A 20,602-nucleotide genomic window follows, 5' to 3' on the forward strand; every position below is an offset into this window, starting at 1 on the left:
TTTCTACAGCTACATTGTACGTTTGTCTCTTTTGCAAATAATGTGTATAAAAATGATTACTCACGTGTTTGGAATGTTACTCCCGTCTCCTGAGTAACTTGACATTGATCACTGATTGCTGTGAGCCTGACTGTGTAAGTCTGTCCGCAGTTTAGTTTGCTGATATTACAAAAATTATCTTGGGAAATGCAGGAGGCGATGTAGCCATTGTTACTGATAGCAGTGAGCTCATAGGATGCAGCTCCGCCACTCCAGGCCCACCTGAACAATGCTGTGGCATTCTCACAGTTCATGTCAACAGTGACTGCACTGGAATCTGGTGGACAGGGGGCTAGACACAAAGACACAGCAGTGATGAACAACTCGGTAGATGGCACAATTCTCTGTTATTTAAACATGAGAGCAACAAATTCCCGTTTTCATGCCAAAGAATGTAAATGTTCATAATTTGTCATTTCTTAGATGCCTAACCTGATGTGAAGAGAACTGTTTCGCTGTCTGTGCTGTTGTAAGTTTCTCCAATGGCGCGTACTTGAGTGCTGTAAACTGTTCCACAGATCAACCCCGTCACACTGCAGCTGGAGCTAGTTGTGGAGCAGGACAGGATGTGTCCATTGCGACCCTCCAGGAAAGCCACATATGCCACTGCCCCCAAACTCTCCTCCCAAGACACAGTCCCGACATCACTTGTACAATTCAGATGGGTTTGCACATTCTGGGGTGGGCAGGGTTCTATTAAAGCATAAAGAGTCAGTTGTTGGACAACTACTGTATACGGAAAGCACTAAAATCACTGGTAAAGTTGAAAATTTAATGTACCTGTGTTTAGAGTAATTGATGCAGACACAGCAGCTCCTTGGCAGACTTTGTTGTGTGCTGTCACAGTGATGTCATATGTCTGACTACAGGACACATTATAGAGGGCACAGGATGTGTCACTGGTGGAGCAGGTCAGCACTGATCCCAGATCAGTGGCAGCCTGCGCTGTGTACATGGAAGCACCTGTACTTCTGTCCCATGACAGCTGGCCAATAGACACGCCGTACTGCACTTCAACATTCTGAGTTGCACAAGGGCCTGAGTTTACAATGAAAAGAAAGAGATTGATTATCGTTGTGCAAAATATAGTAAAGTGGTACATAAATTGACCTTGTTGGTGGTTGCAAGGGCATTGCTATGCAGTCTGCGAGGTGTTCTGAGTGGTTATCATTTCCGTTTTTACTATGGTGTACTGGATTGTTGATAGGACATTGCTAAAGTAAAGGCTATGGAGGGTGGAGAGCATTGCTGGGTGGTTGCTAGGGTGGTATGTGTAGTAGGATGTTTGTTAGGGTATTGCTAATTTGTATTCTAGGATGTGTTCCCAGTGGTTTTTGCTCACCCGTATTCAGGTGTCCACTCATGGTTGCAGTGCTGCTACAGGTCTCTCCTTCTGCTAACACAGTGATGTTGTAGCTCTCACCACAGGCCAGTCCTGTCAGCTCACAGTTAGTTTCGTTATTTTCACAGCTGAGTACATGGCCAGACTCACTTACTGCTGTGGCTGTGTATTGCAATGCCCCAGTGCTTGACTGCCACGACAATATAGCCACACCAGACTGACAGTCCATGAGTGCCCGAATGTTACGAGGCATACAAGGAGCTGAAATACAGACAAATATCTTCCAGTCAAACAATGTCATGCTACATTTAAATTTTTTTAATAAAAATCAATGTACCATAATATTCTTTAACGTACATTGTAGCATGTGTACCAATGAGTGGAATCCAGAATTTATTTACAAATGCATTCCAAATAAATTTTAGTAAAATTTAAATGACAATTACTGAAATTCAAAGAAACTTTGAAACTTTCCAAAAACAATATTTAACAAATATTTTTTTATTGCAAAATGTCAGGGAATGTTTCTTGAGTGACTATGATTAATATCTTTGAATTGCTATTCAGTTCATTTTTTTATCTTCTTATTAAAATTCAGAATCCAATTCAACATACTGTGGGGTGTGTAACCAAAATGAGAATATTTATTCTGGATTAAAAGCATTTTTTAAGGAATTTTAGGTGAATTTGACATGCTTGTGTGCATGTAAGCCTGTCCTCACTGCTTTCTACCTGACTGAACTTCAGTGATGGCACTGGGTAAGCTGTCACAGTATCCGTCTGATGCTGTCACACTGACACGGTAGGTTTGTCCGCAGACAAGTCTGTTAACTGTACAGGTGGTGTGGATCATGCTCTGACAGCTGGTGAATTGGCCATTACTGTTCTCCAGCACAGCTGTGTATGAGTCTGCTCCTGCACTCTCCTCCCAGAACACAGACAGATCATTCCCTTGGCAGCTCACATTAGCAGTCACATTATCCGGCACACAGGGCACTGGACATGAGAGAAGTGACTGTCATTGAATCAAATCAGTGATTCTCAAAAGAAGTTTGATGTTTGTCGTGAATAACTACATTATAGTAGATATTTCTGCAACATATGGTTCATCAGTATTTTTAATACATTTCACAATAAAATCACACAAACCTGTCCTGATTGAAGCAGCTTGACTTGGTGCGCTGGTGCAGACGCTGTCCTGTGCTATTACTGTGGCAGTGTAAGGCTCACCACATATCAGTGATGTGAGATCACATGACTGACCAAACCCTGAGCAGCTGTCAGAGAATAACCCATCAGCACTGAAGGCCTGGACCGTATAGAGCTCCCCAGCCTCATTGCTCACCCATGACATGGTGACTACATTATTACTGCAGCTAGTACTTGACACCAGACTCTCCGGAATACAGGGAACTGTGGGTTGAAATACACTGTGATGATGGACAAAGCATGCCCAGGATATTTAGCATTTTACACACAACAGGGTTTTTAAATGGAGTGCAATTTATTTTGAAACAGAAGGAGGTGCCTAGCCTTGAGTGATGTTATTGTCTATTAATTTATGAGAATTTCAGGTTTGCAACCCCAAAATTATGCAGAATGCTAGTTATGATGAATAAAGGGAAAAATGTATATAAAAGCAGCAGTGGTAACAGGGTTGAATGATCAGTGTGTATTACCTGACCGTACGATGACCTCAATGCTCTGAGAGCTGTTGCATGTCCTTCCCTCAGCAGTGACTGTCAGGACATACATCTGGCCGCAGGGAAGTGAAGTGACCTCACAGGAAGTGGAACTTGCTGTGCAGCAGGTGGTCTCTCCATCTGTACGCTCCAAAGTGGCAGTGTAGCTTAATGCGCCAATGCTCTCATCCCACAACACACTCACCGTACCAGTGTCACACCCCACAGACGTGATCACATTCTGAGGTGGACAAGGGGCTGAAAGAGAAAAGGAAGTGTGAAATGATGTAGTCTGTTTTTACATTGAAAAGCATCCTTTTCAAGCTCACTCTCTTGCCTGTCTCGCTCTGCAAAGTGTTGCTCATGGGGCTGTCACATTGACTGTTAGATGCAAACACACTAAAGTTGTAGAATCGTCCACATTGTAGCTGTTCAACTGTACACTGGGTCTCAGTTGAGTTACACTGGTACTCAAATCCATCACTGTCAGTTGCTGTGGCGATGTAGAGCTCCACCCCTTCTGACTCTTCCCATGTCAGCCAAGCCGAATCAGACAGGCAGTCCATTTCAACGTCCAACATGAGGGGAATGCAAGGAGCTTTATACACAAAAACACATCCCAAAAGTGAATTTTGTGACAAACTCAGATAAACAAATAGATATTTGGTGAGGTGTTAAAGTTTTATTAAATGTGACAAACCTGCCGTAACATACTGGACCGGTGAGTTCTCTCCAGTGCAGCCATCCCTTAATGGCACTACAGTCACATTATAATCCATGCCACAGGTCACAGTGATATCACAACTGGTTTCTGTGGTATTACACATGTAGTAATTGTTGTTATTGGAGTAAAAGGCTTTTGCGATGTAGAGGACACCATCTACACTAGAGTCCCAGGACACAGACACAGTGTTTAAATCACAGTCCAAGATGGCAAAGATAGCATCTGGTGGGCAAGGGGCTAAAGAATGCAGGAAAGAGACGTTAGAGACATCCAAATATTGAAACACGAAATATTTTATGTATATATGGGTACCTGAGGTGACATGTTTCACAGAGCTTTGGGAACTGTTGCAGGTTTGACTATAGGCGACCACGGTCACACTGTAAGTCAGTCCGCAAACGATGTTGGGAACTTGGCAGAAGGTTGTATTAGAGTCGCACCCCAGCACTTGACCATCGCTGCGCCGCACTGTGGAGTGGTAGTGATGGGCTTGACCTGTCTGCTGCCAGGTAACATTGAGAACAGTAGCTTGACACTCCAGAATAGGGTGCACATTCTGAGGCACACATGGGGCTGAAGGGGATGTAGAGGTCAAAGGTCACTAAAAGGGGACAACTCACCTAAAGGCACTGGCACACTAATCCTGACATCAAAGAACTAGTGCATCATCTACGCTGATAGTCTCGCAGGCAGCACACTGACATATGGTGCCGTTTTGCGGACCTTTCTTGATCCTGTCCCCCACTCTCTGCACTTACCTTACTGTCTACTCTTAGTTCTATCATTATAAAGACAAAAAAAAAAGAATCTACCATGTTGAACTCAGACTGTGGTGTTGACCCTTGTCACTTGCGTCAGGGCCAAAAAGTTGAGCTTGAACATACCGCATAGACTCTACAAAACTAGCGTGTACATTCTGAAGCTGCTTGAGAGGAAATAATTCTCCATGCCAGCAGGTGGCATTAGTATTTATTCGTCATTCAAAAAGGGAATCTGGAAAAGGCAGAGAAGCCTGGCTCTTCCAGAGGTGAAGGGTGATCGGGCCTTTTCTGTGGCTGGGCTCAAGCTTTGGAATGCTCTCCCTTATCATGTGAGGTCTGCTCCTTCATTGGATATTTTTAAATCTACTTTGGAAACACATTTTTATTCTTTAGCTTTTGGAAATTTGTAACTGTTGTTCTTTTTTTCTTTTTTACTGTTATGCACTATGTACAGCACTTTGGATCAATCTTTATAAATAAAGGTTGTTATTGTTGTTCTGTGTGTGCCCTCTTGACTTTGTCATTTTATAGCTTTATATATTGCAAATGGTCATACAAAATTACTAAGTCTTACCTGTTTCAAGAACGTGAACTTCACTTCTGGATCCAATACAGTCACCATCAAAACCAGAAACATAAATTTGATAAGTCTGTCCACACTGGAGGCCTGTAATATCACAGGCGAGGTCGCTGGTGTTGCATGTCACCCTTTGACCTCCACTGCTCTCGGCAACAGCCATGTATGACACAGAGCCCTGAGAGGCTTTCCAAGAAACGGACACAGTGTCTGAGTCACAGGATGACTGGATAGACACCTGAGTGGGTGGACATGGTGCTGAAGAAGCAAAAGAAGACCAAAGCAACATGTTAATCAGTAATGTTAACATTTTATTACAATGTATTCCCTAACTTAAAGACATCTCATCATGTTAAATGAAAGTTTAAAACAGGTAAGATATTGTATATAAAAAACAACAACGACAACGTAGAGACTAGGGATATAATGTTGCACTCCGAGCCGGTTGAGTATCTGTAAAATATTTGATGATTCAAGAAAGTTGAGATGTTAAATGAATCACAAAGCAGTTAAGGATGGGGCGTACATGAATGTATCTCTGAAGGGTGCTGCGCCTGTCTTAAGAAAATTTTGATGGTATTTTCTTTCATCTTGCCTCTCTGTAATGCATATTAAAGAAGTGTTCATAAGCGCAGCACTGCTTTGTTTACAGCGGTAACCAGGTAACTGAATTGCTGTTGTTCCATATGCACCTCCTGCTGTCAGAGAGTGTATGTGTGTTTCATGCAGTCTGTCTGCTGTCTCTGTTTCTTGCAGATATATTTTATGTAGTATAGTTTCACAAAGCCAAATTCAGACCGTTCTATTTTTGCTTCAAATGTAAAATATTATACAATCTAATTTAAATCAAAATGTACTCATGAAGCATGTATGCAACATCTTTGTTTGGATTGTGATTAAAATGCAGTGGTTTTTGTTTCTTATTTTAAATGGAAAGAGCACAGGCAAAACCTTAGTTTGTTTATATGAAGAGATTTATTTTATTTGTATTATTTATTTATTTATTTGGGGGGGGGGTGGTTGAGTTGTTATTTGACATATTTCAATTTCATGAAGAAATGTGCAGATTTTAATGTTAATAAAAGGACACCTTTTAATTAATAATTCGCTGTATATCTCATTTTATTTAAAAAAAATAATTTAGTGAAATTAGTTTTGTGAATTGTTTTGCATAGAGAGTTGAGTGAATCATTACATCCCTAGTTAAGACTGTTGGGTGCGGGCTGTAGGGCAAGTGAATCAACACTAATATAAATATCAGCTTTTAATTTAATAACTTTTAATAATTATATTGGCTAATAATATTCGTAAATTAAAATATATTTTTATTCTGTTATGTGGCATATTTTGAATGAAATGGTTAAAATATATAATATTATATAATATATTAAATTATATTAACCTATAGACCAGTGTGACAGGTGATATCATAATATAAAAGGGGTAAATTATTACATAGTTTAAGAATACCATGTTTTAAAGAATAGCAAACTGATAAACTTTGCACAATAATGTGTATAAATGAGTGGTTTATGAGGTTGTTACCTGTCTTGAGGGCAATCCAGTCATCTGATTGGCTGGGGCAGGTGAGCCCTTCTCCTCTCACACTGACTTGGTAACGGCTGCCACAGTGCAGGTTGGTGACATTGCAGGCAGAGCCAGGTGTACTGCAGCTGACTTGGTGATTTACATCAAAGCTCTTGGCAGAAGCATTATAAATCAGAATGCCCTTACCGGGGGTCCACGAGATCAGAGCAGAATCAGTGCTGCAGTCCAGAGTAACTTGTAGATTAGACTGTGGACATGGGTCTAGAAAGGGGGAATACAAACAAATTGTTTTGTTAAAGCTTCTGTCTAAAATTTCTGCACGACTACAATTGCCCTATCACAAATGGCACATTCCAGTGCTATGCGATGTCCTTTAAGTCCAGGGGTGGCCAACTTTGGTCCTGGAGAATCACAATCCTGAAGAGATTTGATAAAAACTCAAGGTGTACCCCTGCTCTGCATTTTTGTATGTATTTCTTATCAATTCAGACATTTGTTCTATTCAACTGTAAGTGCCCTGCAAAGTGGACATCACAATGAAAACAATGTAGGATACAATTTTGTATATTTTGAATAATGTCTTGCTTTCATTAAACTGGCTTAACCTCAATGGACTTTATATTGAAACCTATTGGCCTGCATGTTTAAAGCTTGTTCTGTTTGCCTAAGTTTTTGTTTTTTCTAATACTAAAGGCATATGAATAACTCCATGAGTTTATCCCACTGTAAGTGTCTGTGACCAGTACCTGTTGTGACAGTGATAGGTGCACTGGTCAGGCTCACACAGTTGTCATCTTCAGCTGTGACTGTTATAGTGTAGTTTTGTCCGCAGTCCAGGTCTGGGAAAGAGCAGGTGGTGTCTGTGTTGGTGCATGTACTGTTACTCCCCCAGGTGCTCACAGCATTAACAGTGTAACTGCTGGCACCACGGGCAGAATCCCAGGTTACAGTGGTTATGGACGTGCCGCAGTTTGTGGTCGCCACAACGTAAGTGGGCATACATGGAGCTGAGAGAGACAATGGTGTGTGTTAAGAAAACCACAGATCCACAAACATGGGCAAAAAAAAAGATGTTTGTTTGAAGCAAAGGAATGTGGCTGCTGTGTGTCCAGCAAGAGTTTGGATAGATTTTCATGAATAAACCCAATAACGTCATGTGGTGTCTTCATAAATACTGCTCTCTACTTATCTTTGTTTGAGTTTGAGATGTGCTGTTGGTTACCACAGAAGTAGTGTGTGGCATTTTCATCATTGCCTTAATAGGCAGGAATTAATGCACGTTTTCTTTGTCTAGTCAGTCTTTCTGTCATGGCTAAGCAACAGTTTGAAAAAAAATATTGCTGAGTGAGTGAGCTTAATATATTGAAACTGTCAACATGACAATTCTGGACTATCGCCCCCCGGAGTCCTGGAGTTTTTTTACCACCAGAGCAACGTAAGAATATATGCTTATGCAGCCTATACACTACTTTAAAAGTCTTTGGATTACTTTTCCTTTCACACTGAACAATTATATCAGCTGATTTCAGTTTCAGTCAAAAACATTTTAGACTACATGTAGTGTGTGGATGGCATAAGTATACTCAAGAGGAATATAAGGCATTGGCAGTGTTGGTGAGTAACTAGTTACATGTAACGGCGTTACGTAATTTAATTACAAAATAAATGTAACAGTAATCAGTTACAGTTACTAAGAAAAAATGAGTAATTAAATTACAGTTACTTATGAAAATTGTAACGATTACAAAGAGGATTACATTTGAATATTTACACACATCCACATACAGCTTATTTCTTTCCCAAATTGCACTAAGACATATGGCCCATAATATCCGAGACGCGGAAAACACATTCGTAGAATCGAGTCATAAAAATGGAATTCAGCCAAACGCGGACGCAATATGCCACATTTTGGACGAATAGATCAAAAGTAGGTCAGTACACTTGAATCAAAACCCGATATGGACTGATGTCTGTGAATATTAAGCCGCAAAAAGACTGAATATGAATCCTGCACGTTCTGCGTGTCTGTGGAAATCAGGCGCTGACTGGACATCGGGAGAACCGGGACTATTCCCGGTGGCCTGGCAGACGATTTGGCCTTCTACTTTAATATTGTTATTGTATAATTGCAGGCCGAATATACTAAAGCGATTATTTCCGAATCCGCCATTCGATAATTAAATTTCTAATAAATCATGAATCGGTTAGTCGTGACTGGCAATGGTTGGGCTCGCGCGCTCTCCGCGCCTCCGCCGAACGGTTTGGATCAGACTCCGAGTAATCAATGCGAGAGAGAGACCGGAGTGAACTGTGTAAGCGCACAGCTGGAGCAGAGAAGCGACACTTCTGTTCAGGGTTTCAGGTGCAGGTCAGTTTCATCTGTAAATATGCAAATGTAGTTTTGTCTTTGTTTACTTAGTCAAGCAGCAGCACACTGCTCGCAATCACACAAAATACTGTATAAACGACGTCATTATTATCTTTTGTAATGTTACAGTAGTAAGTTAGCAGACAAATCATCATATTTTATCATAGGTTTAGGGGGAGCTAGTGGATACAAAAACACAACCCTTAGGAAAATTAATGTAGCCTATGGTATGGCACTAACCGTGGTTTAACTATGGAATTTGTAGTAAAAATAAATACAAGTGGTAATTAATTTGCCAAAAAAAAAAATTGCACTTACAAAACATGGTAAAAGTCAAATAAAAATCTTCAGTATTAAAGTCATGAGAGAGATGGGTGGATAATGGAAGTGAAGGTGCAGTTCAGGAGATAACTCTTAATTACGTTGCATGTCCCCCAACCTAAAGATTCAAATCTTTTTTCATGTCAGGTCCAAAAAAAAATAGGGTTGTCCATGTTTCAGAATGGGTTGTGGGTGTATGAGTGTGAGATTTCCCAGCCTATTTTTTTTCCCCAGTCCGCCCCTCATGGAAATTAATCTCTAGAACAGTCACTTCATGAGCATTTTTTACTTATTTTGAGAAACTATCATCATATCATATACAAAGAGACAGCAGTGTTTCAAAAAGACACCAATGTTTCAGGAGTTTAGTACACAAAATAGGACACATGCTTATTAGATAACCGTATTTGAGTTGATGTATATGCTTTTATTTTTTTATTAACTATTTTTCCCCAAACCATTGTTAGATGCAGTTAGATGCCTGTAGTTATGCAAAGATTTGGTTTCAAAAACAGTATCTATAAACTATTTCTTTTGATTTTAAATCTGCTTTGAACTTCAGATCAATCTCTAAGTAAAGTCTGATTGTGTGGTGGATGTGTTCAAATGTGATCATCTTAATTCAGGTGATGAAGGATGGTGAAAGTCTGACAGTATTGAGCACTACTGTAAGGTTAAACCTGCATGGTGTAAAATGGTTGAAGATGATTAACAGTTGCTGATTAATGATTAATCAAAATGTACTCAAAAGTAATTAGTTACATTACTTTATTAAAGTAATTAAAAAAGTTACACTACTATTACATTTTAAATAGGGTAACTTGTAATCTGTAACCTATTACATTTCCAAAGTAACCTTCCCAACACTGGGCATTGGACAAGCACTCATGTCTGCATTTGCCTTCATAAAGTATGTTTTTGCTGTTATGGGTATAGTTTGAATCAACAGAAGCCGCATCACATACATTTTCAAAATTGTATTCTGTAGTCAACTGAGTTTGCATTTAGGTTTTATATACCCTAGAATATGCATTTATTCTTATATGCATTTTATTATTACATTTATTATTTCTGTGTATCACATTTGTTTGGAGGAAAATTCTCAAAACTGCTTTATTATTATAGCTATCATCAATATTAGTCTCTCTCTTTATTAGCTATATCAGTCTCAGGCTAAAGTATCCCTCACCTGTGTGCAGATTTGTCTTACCTGTATTAAGATTGAAGCTCTCGCTAGGTTCACTGGTGCAGTTTCCATTGAATCCAACTACACTGAGTGAGTACGACTCACCACAGCGTAGCTGTGCAAACGAGCAAGACCTATCTGTGCTATTACACTCTGTCGCACCACCGGTAAAGTTGAGTGCAGTCACCATGTCAAACTGATCTGCTCCATTATTGTCCCATGTTACTGTTGCAATGTTAGTGCTGCACTGCAGTTGAACAGTTGGGCTCTTTGGTTGACAGGGGGCTGATGGGATACAGATGAAAAATGGCTACATTAATACATTTTATGGGGTTGGGGTGGGTTTAGAATTAATCTGGTCAGTTTACCTGTCTCGATTTGGTAGTCTGAACCCTCAATGACTCCGCAGTTGACATTGGATGTGGTCACGGCAATGCTATATTTGTGGCCACATCTTAAGTTCTGAATGGTACAGGAAGTAGAGCTTGTGTTACAGGAAAGACGAGTGCCATCTGTACCGATAGCCAGGGCTGTATAGGAGTCAGGGTTGTTTGCACTGGGGTCCCAGTGTACAGCTAGCAAATTAGAATTGCAGCCTAACTGCGCCATAACATTACTAGGCAGGCAATCCGCTGTGACACACATAGTAAGGTGGAACAAAGAGGAAACTGTTTTACCAATGTTTTCAAGTTTGCACAAAAATCAGCTTAAAAAACAACTGCAGTTTGATTAGTTATGTAGATTAACGTTTTAAATTACCTGATTTAAAGTGGATGCTGTTGTTATTGGTGCTGTTACAGAGGCCAACTGTTGAAACCACTGTGGCTATATATTCAAGTCCACATTCAACTTTCACAGAACAGGAAGTGGTGTTGGATGTACAAGAAACAGTTTGTCCATTGTTTCCCACCACATTGGCAGTATAGGAGTGCACCCCTGTACCGTTCAGCCAGGTGATGGTGGCCCTGTTTGTGCCACAGCTAGCAGCAGCTGTCAGGTTACTAGGTGGACAGGGAGCTGTGGATCAATAGATGTAACTCAGATCAATTTATTTTTTAAGAAACTTTGTTATGTTTCAATATTTAATATTCCATTATTATTATTATTATTATTATTATTATTTTGCATTTGGATTAGAATAAGATTGGAATAAATTAGAATATTGTGGAAAAGTTCATTTATTTCAGTAATTCAACTCAAATTGTGATAATTGTGTATTAAATAAGTTCTATGCACACAGACTGGAGTAGTTTAAGTCTTTGGTTCTTTTAATTGTGATGATTTTGGCTCACATTAAACAAAAACCCACCAATTCACACTCATCTCAACAAATTAGAATACTTCATAATACCAATAATAATAATAATTATTATTATTATTATTATTATTTTATTTTTGTGAATTATTGGCCTTCTGGAAAGTATATTATGTTATGTTATGTTGATTTACTGTACATGTACTCTATAATTAGTTAATTTAGTATTAATAATAATTTAGTATTATAATTTAGTAACTGCCTCAATTCATGGAGGTGGGCATGGAGCTGATCACTTTGTGGCACTGCTGAGGTGGTCTGGAAGCCCAGATTTCTTTGACAGTGGCCTTCAGCTCATCTGCATTGTTTGGTCTTTTGTTTCTCATCTTTCTTTTGACAATACCCCATAGATTCTCTCTGGGGTTCAGGTCTGGTGAGTTTGCTGGCCAGTCAAGCACACCAACACCATGGTCATTTAACCAACTTTTGGTGCTTTGACAATGTGGGCAGGTGACAAATCCTGCTGGGTAATGAAATCAGCATCTTCAAAAAGCTGGACAGCAGAAGGAAGCATGAAGTGCTCCTCAATTGTTTGGTAAATGAGTGCAGTGATTTTACTTTTCAAAAAACACAATGGACCAACACCAGCAAATTACATTGCAATCCAAATCATCTCAGACTGTGGAAACGTAACACTGAACTACAAGAAACTTACAGCTATGAGCTTCTCAATCCTTCCTCCAGACTCTAGGACCTTGGTTTCCAAATGCAATACAAAACTTGCTCTCTTTTGTAAAAACATGCTCTCATCTGAAAAGAGGACTTTGTACCTGGGCAACAGCCCAGTTCTTCTTCTCTTTAGCCCAGGTAAGACGCCTCTGACAGTGTTCTGTGGTTCAGGAGTGGCTTAACAAGAGGAATATGACAACTGTAGCCAAATTCCTTAATACGTCTGTGTGTGGTGGCTCTTGATGCCAGCCTCAGTCTATTCCTTGTGAAGTTCACTCAAATTCTTGAATCGATTTTTCTTGTCAATGCTCATAAGGCTGCGGTTCTTTCGTGAACCAACTTTAATGTAATTGAACCAAACTGAGAGACCATTTTGAAGGCTCAGGAAACCTTTGCAAGTGTTTTGAGTTGATTAGCTGATTGGCATGTCACCATATTAAAAAAAGAATTAGCTAAAAAATCATCACAATTAAAAGAACCAAAGACTTAAACTACTTCTTAAGCTACTTAATTTATTTAATACACGAGTTTCAAAATTTGAGTTGAATTACTGAAATAAATGAACTTTTCCACTACATTCTAATTTATTAAGATGCACCAGTATATGTTTGCTGTTGTTGTTTAAACTTATTTGGTTTATGGCCTTAGCCTTAGCCTTGTTTTATAGCAAAAAGCGGGATAATGAACAGTCTGCATAAAATAAACCTTTTCAAGAACCTGATCATCCTCTGTCTAGGATTATTTAGCAATAATATCTGGCTTACTTTACATTTTTCCATACATACTTGTCAATGTAAGCAGTCTAATGTTGTTTGTAGCTGTTGTGAAGAGAACTGAAAATGTTCAGTGTTTAAACCTGTGTAGATCTGTGTTGGGCTTCCGTATGGACTGGTGCAGGTGCTGTCCTGAGCAGCTGCTTGTACGATGAAACTCATTCCACAGTGCAACCCTGTCAGAACATATGAGGTTTGTGTTGTGGTGAAGGTGGAGTTCAGCCCATCCACCTGATGGATGAACAGGAAGTAAGTGACTCCAGACTCTGGGCTGGGGTGCCATGTAATGCTGATGTCATCTGTAGCACAGTTGGTGTAACCAGCCAAATCCAAGGGTGGGCAGATAACTAGAAGAATGAGGAAATGGGTCAAAATCAAACACAAGATTGATTGTTAAAACTTTAAACTGATTAGATAGATTAATTTGTGTGTAATGCCACAGACAAGACAAATATTATAGTACTTTGTTTCCTGTTTCCTGACCTGATTTTAGATTGACAGCTGTGCTGGGTGGACTCTGACAGCCACGTTCGACCGTGGCCACTGTAACAGTGTAGATCTCACCACAGTGCAGATCACTGAAGGTGCAGTTGGTGCCATTGGAGGTGCAAGTGTGAGTATGGCCATCCATACCCTTTGCCATGGCAATGTAACTTTCAGCATTTTGGGCAGCAGTCCAGCGGACATGTCCCACATTACCATGGCATTGTAGAGAAACTTGAACATCGCTGGCAGGGCAGGAACCTGAAGGGGTGGTGAGTGAAGAAAATTGTAAACTAAACCAATGCAGCAAGATCCGTAGAATATCCTTCATACAGTAACTGGAACTTTTCTTAATGCCCATTCATGCTGCATCTACAGACACTGACCAATGTAGACACAGGATTATATTACACCCTATGATTACACCTGAAAACGGGTGTTTTTTCACAATCCTCTAAATCCAAATTATTTCACTTTGCTGAATGTCACAAATATATCTAATGTTGCATGTTTTGTAATAATCATACAGTAACTGGGTAGCATTTTTGCTAATTAAAATAGATTAACAATCAAAACTACTTTTTCATCAATTGAAAGAATTAGGATGTTTTGTTGTTGGACACAGTCGAGATGCATCTCACAGTCGAGATATTCACTTACATTATGTTAACCCGTTTAATCCCACCTGTGACAATAGTGACTATAAAAAAGGTTTTCATTTATAAAGTTCTAAAAACCTTACTGACTGATGTGTTAGTGTACTTCCTGCAAATATGGAAAAAATAAAGGGTCTCAATTAAATATGTGCAGTTTCACGTGATTAATTCAAATTGTCACATGACCAGAGCAGTTTACTTCCTGTTTGCACCTTGAGAAGATGATGGCTGCATCAAAGCTCCAAAACTAAAGGCTAGTAAAGTGTCTTAATATAAATATATGACAAAGATGTTTGGTACACGTGATCTTTAGGGTGTCTAGTATAAGTATTAGTTTTGTTGAGTGTGGTCATAGAATGAGTAAACATGCTGATGGTCACAATAGTGACCAGTGGGATAACTTAGATATACAATATAAATCTAATTGCAGTTGCTAGTGAAAATGACAATAAAATGTTTCAGGGAAAAAATATTGCACTAAATTAATAATTCTAATGTTACAAAAAATTTACAATAATGATGTTGTAATACTCGAAGCATTAATATAAAAAAAATATATATTTTACAATTATATATATATTTTTTTATCTCAGTGTTCCTATTAATGTTGCATAAGTTTTTTATGCATAATAGTAACTCTAGAATGTGATCAAACAGTTTAAAATAGCTATCTAGATATCTAATCATTTTTATGACTACAGAAATATGTTATTTCAGCACACACATTATCCCACCGGTCACAATTGTGACCGAACATAAAACCAATTTTTTCACACACTTTTCCAAAATAATTTTAAAACATTATTATCGATTATTTCAAAGGGTTACTAATGACACATCATTTGGATATTTTCATGTCTGGGAAAAAAATTGGGATTAATGTTAAGTTTTAATAACTCTCACTGAAAAATACATGGTCTTTGTCCCTTTATTTTTTTATTACAAAAGCAATGAGACTGCAGTTGGTAACCCATTTGTGGAAACTGCCAGTACACACCTGCATTGAAAGTGTAGGGAGCAGTCGGGAACCCAACGCATGTCTGAGAGAAGGGTGTAATTACAATGTCATAGGTCTGACCACAGTGCATGTTGGGTAGTTGACAACTGGTGCCAATGACGGTACTGTGCTTGATATCACCATCATGTCCCACAGCAGTGACGTTATAGCCCACAGCACCAGGACTTCCCTCCCAAGACACAACGGCAGTGTTGTTCAAACACTGTAGTCTTACAGTCACATTATTTGGGGCACAAGGGGCTAGAAGGACAGATATTATCATCATTATCTTTTCCAGACATACAAATGCTTATTTACTGAAACTGATTTCACATGCAACAAGGCAATTTACATGGAAATCTTAAAAGTACATCCGCAAAAAAAAAAGAAAAAAAGAGGCCTGTTTAATTTTAAGAAATGTTAATGAAAAAATAACAATTACATAAGATACGACCTCTTTAAGGTTCAATAAATCATCAGAGAAGGAGATGAAATGTTTGTGCAGGTTAATGAGGGTTGTGTTTATGAGTGTTCACCTGTCTGAAGCTGCGTGCGGGCTGCGTGGCTGCTGTTGCAGTGTCCAGAGATTGATTCCACAGAGACATTATAAAGACTTCCACATCTCAGTGAATTGATGGAGCAGTGGGTTTGAACAGTGCTGCAGGAGTCTGAGTGACCGTTCGTCTGTGCAAGCACATAGAAGCTCTCTCGGCCCAGACTGTCAGTCCAGCTCAGCTCTGTGCTGGTGCCACAGCTGTAGTTAGCATTCACTTCGGCTGGGGTGCAGGGGGCTGGCAAACAGTAACAGAAGAGCGCTTTTATTAAGCTCTGAATGTTTATTTTGGCCTGGCTGATTTATCAGTCTGTGAGTAAATAGTAGACAATTGTGCTGGGAGGTATCATGGGGAACTTCTGGAGCACAAGCTTTCAGACACAACTTCCTTCTCTTCTTTATAGTTAATTTTATGCAGTTTCTATGACTTTTAATTTATTTGTCAATTAATTACATCAAAGGTACACTATGTACATTAGCCCTCTAGCGGTTAATAAACAAAACTGCATGCATCTTGTGGAAGTTGTACATTGTAGCCGGAGCTACTGAGCAGCTACTTCGCTCTGTTTGTAGATTTGATGATTAGCAAGCAAGTATTGGGCTACTTATATCTGGTGTCATTCTGACAGGATTAAAATAGTCCGAATATAGACTCTTTTTATTGGCAAACCAAATGATGCAGAATTTAGAGGAGCTGTAATCGATTTTTGTAAATGATTTTGGTAACCAGAATTAAACACTATACTGTAAAGACAGTGTTTGTTTAAAAAAATAACCATTTATATTATAATTTCAAAAGCAGAAAGATAAAAATGCATGTATAGTGCTCTAAAACGCAGATTATGTCATACTAATTTGCACTGTTGGGGAAAGTTAAAATATTGCAATAGACTATTGTGTTGCTCCATAAAAAATTAACTGGAAAATTTAAATGGGGAGTCATCTCATTTATCAGAAGTAAAATATGGAGTGCCACAAGGATCTGACCTAGGTCCTCTTCTATTTTCAAATACATGTTGCCCCTTGGTAATATTATTAGGAAATACAGAATTAGTTTCCACTGTTATGCTGATGATACTCAACTATATATCTCAATGAGACCAGATGAGACTTCTAAATTATCTAAGCTAACAGAGTGTGTAAAAGATGACCAATCATTTTCTCCTATTAAATTCAGATAAAAGAGAGATATTATTATTGGACCAAAAAACAGTACAAAGAATCTAGTAAACTACAGTTTGCAACTAGACAGATGTACTGTTACTTCCTCTACAGTCAAAAAAGGATCTTCCATCTTACAAACATTGTCAAGCTACGAAACATGTTACCTGTTTCTGATGCAGAAAAGCTAGTTCATGCATTCATAACCTCTAGACTGGACTATTGTAATGCCCTTCTAGGTGGTTGTGTAGCATCTTCAATAAACAAGCTACAGGTAGTCCAAAATGCAGTGGCTAGAGTCCTTACCAGGTCAAGAAAATATGATCATATTACCCCAATTTTACAGTCTCTGCACTGGCTACCTATTAAGTTCTGTATCAGTTACAAATTATCATTACTTACCTATAAGGCCCTAAATGGTTTAGCTCCTGCGTACCTAACTAGCCTTATACCATGTTACAACCCATCACGTTCCCTAAGTTCACAAACCGCTGGACTTTTGGTAGTTCCTAGGATAGCAAAGTCCACTAAAGGAGGTAGAGCTTTTTCAAAAAGTTACATTTTTGGCAATTGTAAAGGCCCTTTCACACCAAAAGTGAAATGAATAAGCCCCAGGCTGAAGGAAATTTCTCTGGCCTCTGCACTCACTCCCGCTTTCTCAAAACAAGGGGGACAGGACAGCTGTACGTAAGTCAGTAAATTGGAAAACTATTTGAAAAAGTATCTCAGATACTTAGTTGTAAATTTAAAATGTATGTGCTACTTTGCTAGTTAATTGAAAAAAGTAATCTAATTAGATAACTTGCGTCACCCCCAACACTGCTCATTTGATTAATGAATTATGAATATGTGGTGTACCTACCTGTGACAATACTGAATGGAGCACTAGGTGCACTCTCACACTGAGGGCCCTTGGCCACACCATACACACTATACGTCTGACCACATAGCAAGGCATCCATGGAACAGTTGTTTGCAGAAGAGCTGCAGGTGACAGTGTGTCCCAGGACAGAGGTGGCATTGACATGGACACTCACAGCATCTGGGTCCTCCGCCCAGGACACCAGGGCCACATTGGTGCTGCAGTTCAGTGAAGGTGGCCTCATTGTCGGAGGACATGGAGCTGGGACGTTACACAGGACGAGAAATGAAGGGAAATCATTAGGCTACACAAGCCAATCCAATCTAAATTTAAAGACTGTAATCTGGACATGCTCTCCATACCTGACTCCAGTGTAGTGCTGGCCCATGCTGAGCTGTTGCAGGCTCCGTCATCGGCAAGAACTGTGACATTAAAAACCTCCCCACAGTGGATTTGTGAGAGGTCACAGGAAGTGGCGGAGGTACGACAGGAAGAGGAAGGAATGCTCTGATTCTGTGTTTGTGCCAGGACCGTGTAAATGCTGGCACCAGCGGCAGCATGCCACGACACATTTACTGTACGAGAGTCACACTTGAGCATTGCAGTCACGCTCTCAGGGTCACAGGGAGCTGGAAAAGGTCAAAGGTTAGTGCAGAGCCCAGTAAGATGCCTACAGAGCATGCTGTTAATGCATCTGTTTAGACAGACACAAACATCTGTTAGTCAAATGCCCGGTAGCCCGCTGTTACAAAAACTATGGATCACAGACTCTCATACACAAACATACACTTTTTGTGAATAACTGAGAAAGAATCTAGAACAATCTCTTTTTATTAGTATTTTGTACTTGTATTTTGGAGTTATGCCATATTTTTTGTTCTTTTTTTTACTTCTCTGTGACAAGTGTTATGCAACACATACTTAGTGTACTGTAGTAACCAGGGTACCTTTTGCTATCCCAAAAGTGCTTTTCTAGTGTTAGGAATGAATTTGCATGTTCATTCAGCCATTTGCAGTATATTATGCATTGGTCTCAACAGACAAATGGAATGAGATAACGTGTGCAGTACCTAGTGTGCCTTTGAATGCTTAAATCTTCTGCACATTTACTGTTGTCTGTGGAGCAGGCCACAGACATGGGAGGTATACCTTTGGCTTATTAAACTGTTGGATGATTAGCTTAGCAAAATGGACTAAGCTAAAGCAGTATGCTAAGCTAATGATCCAAATTTAGAAGGCGGCTCACAGAGCTCGTGTTCAGGTGAAACAGACTGTGTTTTCCTACCTGCTGTGACAGAGACATTGGGGCTGACTGGGCTGTTGCATTGGCTGTCTTGAGAGATGACATTTAGCATGTAGGTTTGTGCACAGGTCAGACCCCTAAAGGAGCAGGAGAGGCCAGAGGTCAGGCAGGATTCATTGTAATGGCCCGGGCCTGTCAGAACACCAGTGTAGGACAAAGCTCCAGCTGCCGGACCCCATGATGCCCTCACTGTGTTACTCACACACTCCACATTGGCCTGGACTGACGTGGGAATACACGGCACTGCCAAAAGAGAGACAAAGTATTTCTCATTTGCAACATTTTTTGTTTAGATTTTTGGTTGAAATCTCTCATTTTAAATTCTTCTGTAATGTTGTGACCCGTTTTGCATTCCAGTAATCTCACCTGTTTGGACAGGATGGGTCACACTCTCTGGCCCTGGACACTCTCCGTTGTTTGCTGTGACCACAGCGGTGTAGTTCTTACCGCACTGCAGTCCAGTGATGATACAACCGGAGCTCATTGTGATACAACTGAGATCAGTGCCACCTGTAGTCCTGGCGAGGACGGTGTAGTTTAGAGCTGTGAGACCAAGAGCCCAGCTTATGTTCAGGCTGTTAGAGGCACAATCCAGGAATCTGGACACACTCTTAGGGGCACATGGTGCTGGAAATCAACAGGTGAGGAGAGAAAGAGACACAATGTAATGTTCTAGGTTCATAATGGTGATTGCGGAAGATAATTTTAACTATTATTATTATTATTACTATTATTATTGTGATACCTGTCTCATGACTGTTCTTGATGCTGTCTGGACTTTCACAGCTTCCGTCAGAAGCGGTTACAACAAACACATAGTCCTGTCCACAGTGCAGGCCGTTTAACTGGCACCCTGGAGTTCTGACATCACACGTCACATTGTGTCCATCTCTGCCTGAAGCCCTGCCTCTGTAGGACACTGCGTTAGCACTGGCAGTCCAGGACAGAGTGGCGGAGTTGGTACTACAGTTCATAGTGCTCTGGACATTAGTTGGTGGACAGGGAACTATTAAACATGAAAATGAGTCAGTGTCACTTTAGACAAAAGTTCAATTTCCTTTTCATCAAGATGTTTGTACCTCTGTATTAAAAAGGCCTAGTTTTTTTGTTCTTTTGTATTTATACAAAGACATTTTGAGATTTATATTAGTTCCATTGAAATCTAAAAAGCAAAAGAGTCATATTTGCACGTGGAAGACTTAATTAATTAAATAGAAAAACAAAACATATTTTATAGGTAGTTGACGTTGTACTTTTGAGAAGATGTCTCCTATCAAAT

At 39.6% G+C, this 20,602-nt stretch overlaps 1 protein-coding gene across 1 annotated transcript in view; it reads right to left on the reverse strand.

Moving 5' to 3' along the window:
* The window catches only part of LOC132128979 (uncharacterized), a 34,947-nt gene extending 14,650 nt beyond the window's left edge, over positions 1 to 20,297 (reverse strand). The window contains exons 1-25 of the mRNA XM_059540398.1: positions 20,069 to 20,297; positions 19,690 to 19,950; positions 19,306 to 19,566; positions 18,383 to 18,649; positions 18,021 to 18,281; positions 15,981 to 16,235; positions 15,445 to 15,705; positions 13,792 to 14,052; positions 13,392 to 13,655; positions 11,311 to 11,568; positions 10,920 to 11,183; positions 10,576 to 10,836; positions 7,420 to 7,680; positions 6,671 to 6,934; positions 5,123 to 5,383; positions 4,100 to 4,360; positions 3,764 to 4,024; positions 3,401 to 3,661; positions 3,061 to 3,321; positions 2,531 to 2,794; positions 2,114 to 2,377; positions 1,382 to 1,642; positions 820 to 1,077; positions 472 to 732; positions 65 to 331 (exon numbers count right to left, since the gene is read on the reverse strand). Coding sequence (XP_059396381.1) covers positions 65 to 331; positions 472 to 732; positions 820 to 1,077; positions 1,382 to 1,642; positions 2,114 to 2,377; positions 2,531 to 2,794; positions 3,061 to 3,321; positions 3,401 to 3,661; positions 3,764 to 4,024; positions 4,100 to 4,360; positions 5,123 to 5,383; positions 6,671 to 6,934; positions 7,420 to 7,680; positions 10,576 to 10,836; positions 10,920 to 11,183; positions 11,311 to 11,568; positions 13,392 to 13,655; positions 13,792 to 14,052; positions 15,445 to 15,705; positions 15,981 to 16,235; positions 18,021 to 18,281; positions 18,383 to 18,649; positions 19,306 to 19,566; positions 19,690 to 19,950; positions 20,069 to 20,297 — 6,508 coding nt within the window. The remainder of the gene's footprint in view (positions 1 to 64; positions 332 to 471; positions 733 to 819; positions 1,078 to 1,381; positions 1,643 to 2,113; positions 2,378 to 2,530; positions 2,795 to 3,060; positions 3,322 to 3,400; positions 3,662 to 3,763; positions 4,025 to 4,099; positions 4,361 to 5,122; positions 5,384 to 6,670; positions 6,935 to 7,419; positions 7,681 to 10,575; positions 10,837 to 10,919; positions 11,184 to 11,310; positions 11,569 to 13,391; positions 13,656 to 13,791; positions 14,053 to 15,444; positions 15,706 to 15,980; positions 16,236 to 18,020; positions 18,282 to 18,382; positions 18,650 to 19,305; positions 19,567 to 19,689; positions 19,951 to 20,068) is intronic.
* Positions 20,298 to 20,602: the final 305 nt, after the last annotated feature.

The sequence above is a fragment of the Carassius carassius genome, chromosome 46, assembly GCF_963082965.1.
Source record: "Carassius carassius chromosome 46, fCarCar2.1, whole genome shotgun sequence".
NCBI classification, from domain to species: domain Eukaryota; kingdom Metazoa; phylum Chordata; class Actinopteri; order Cypriniformes; family Cyprinidae; genus Carassius; species Carassius carassius.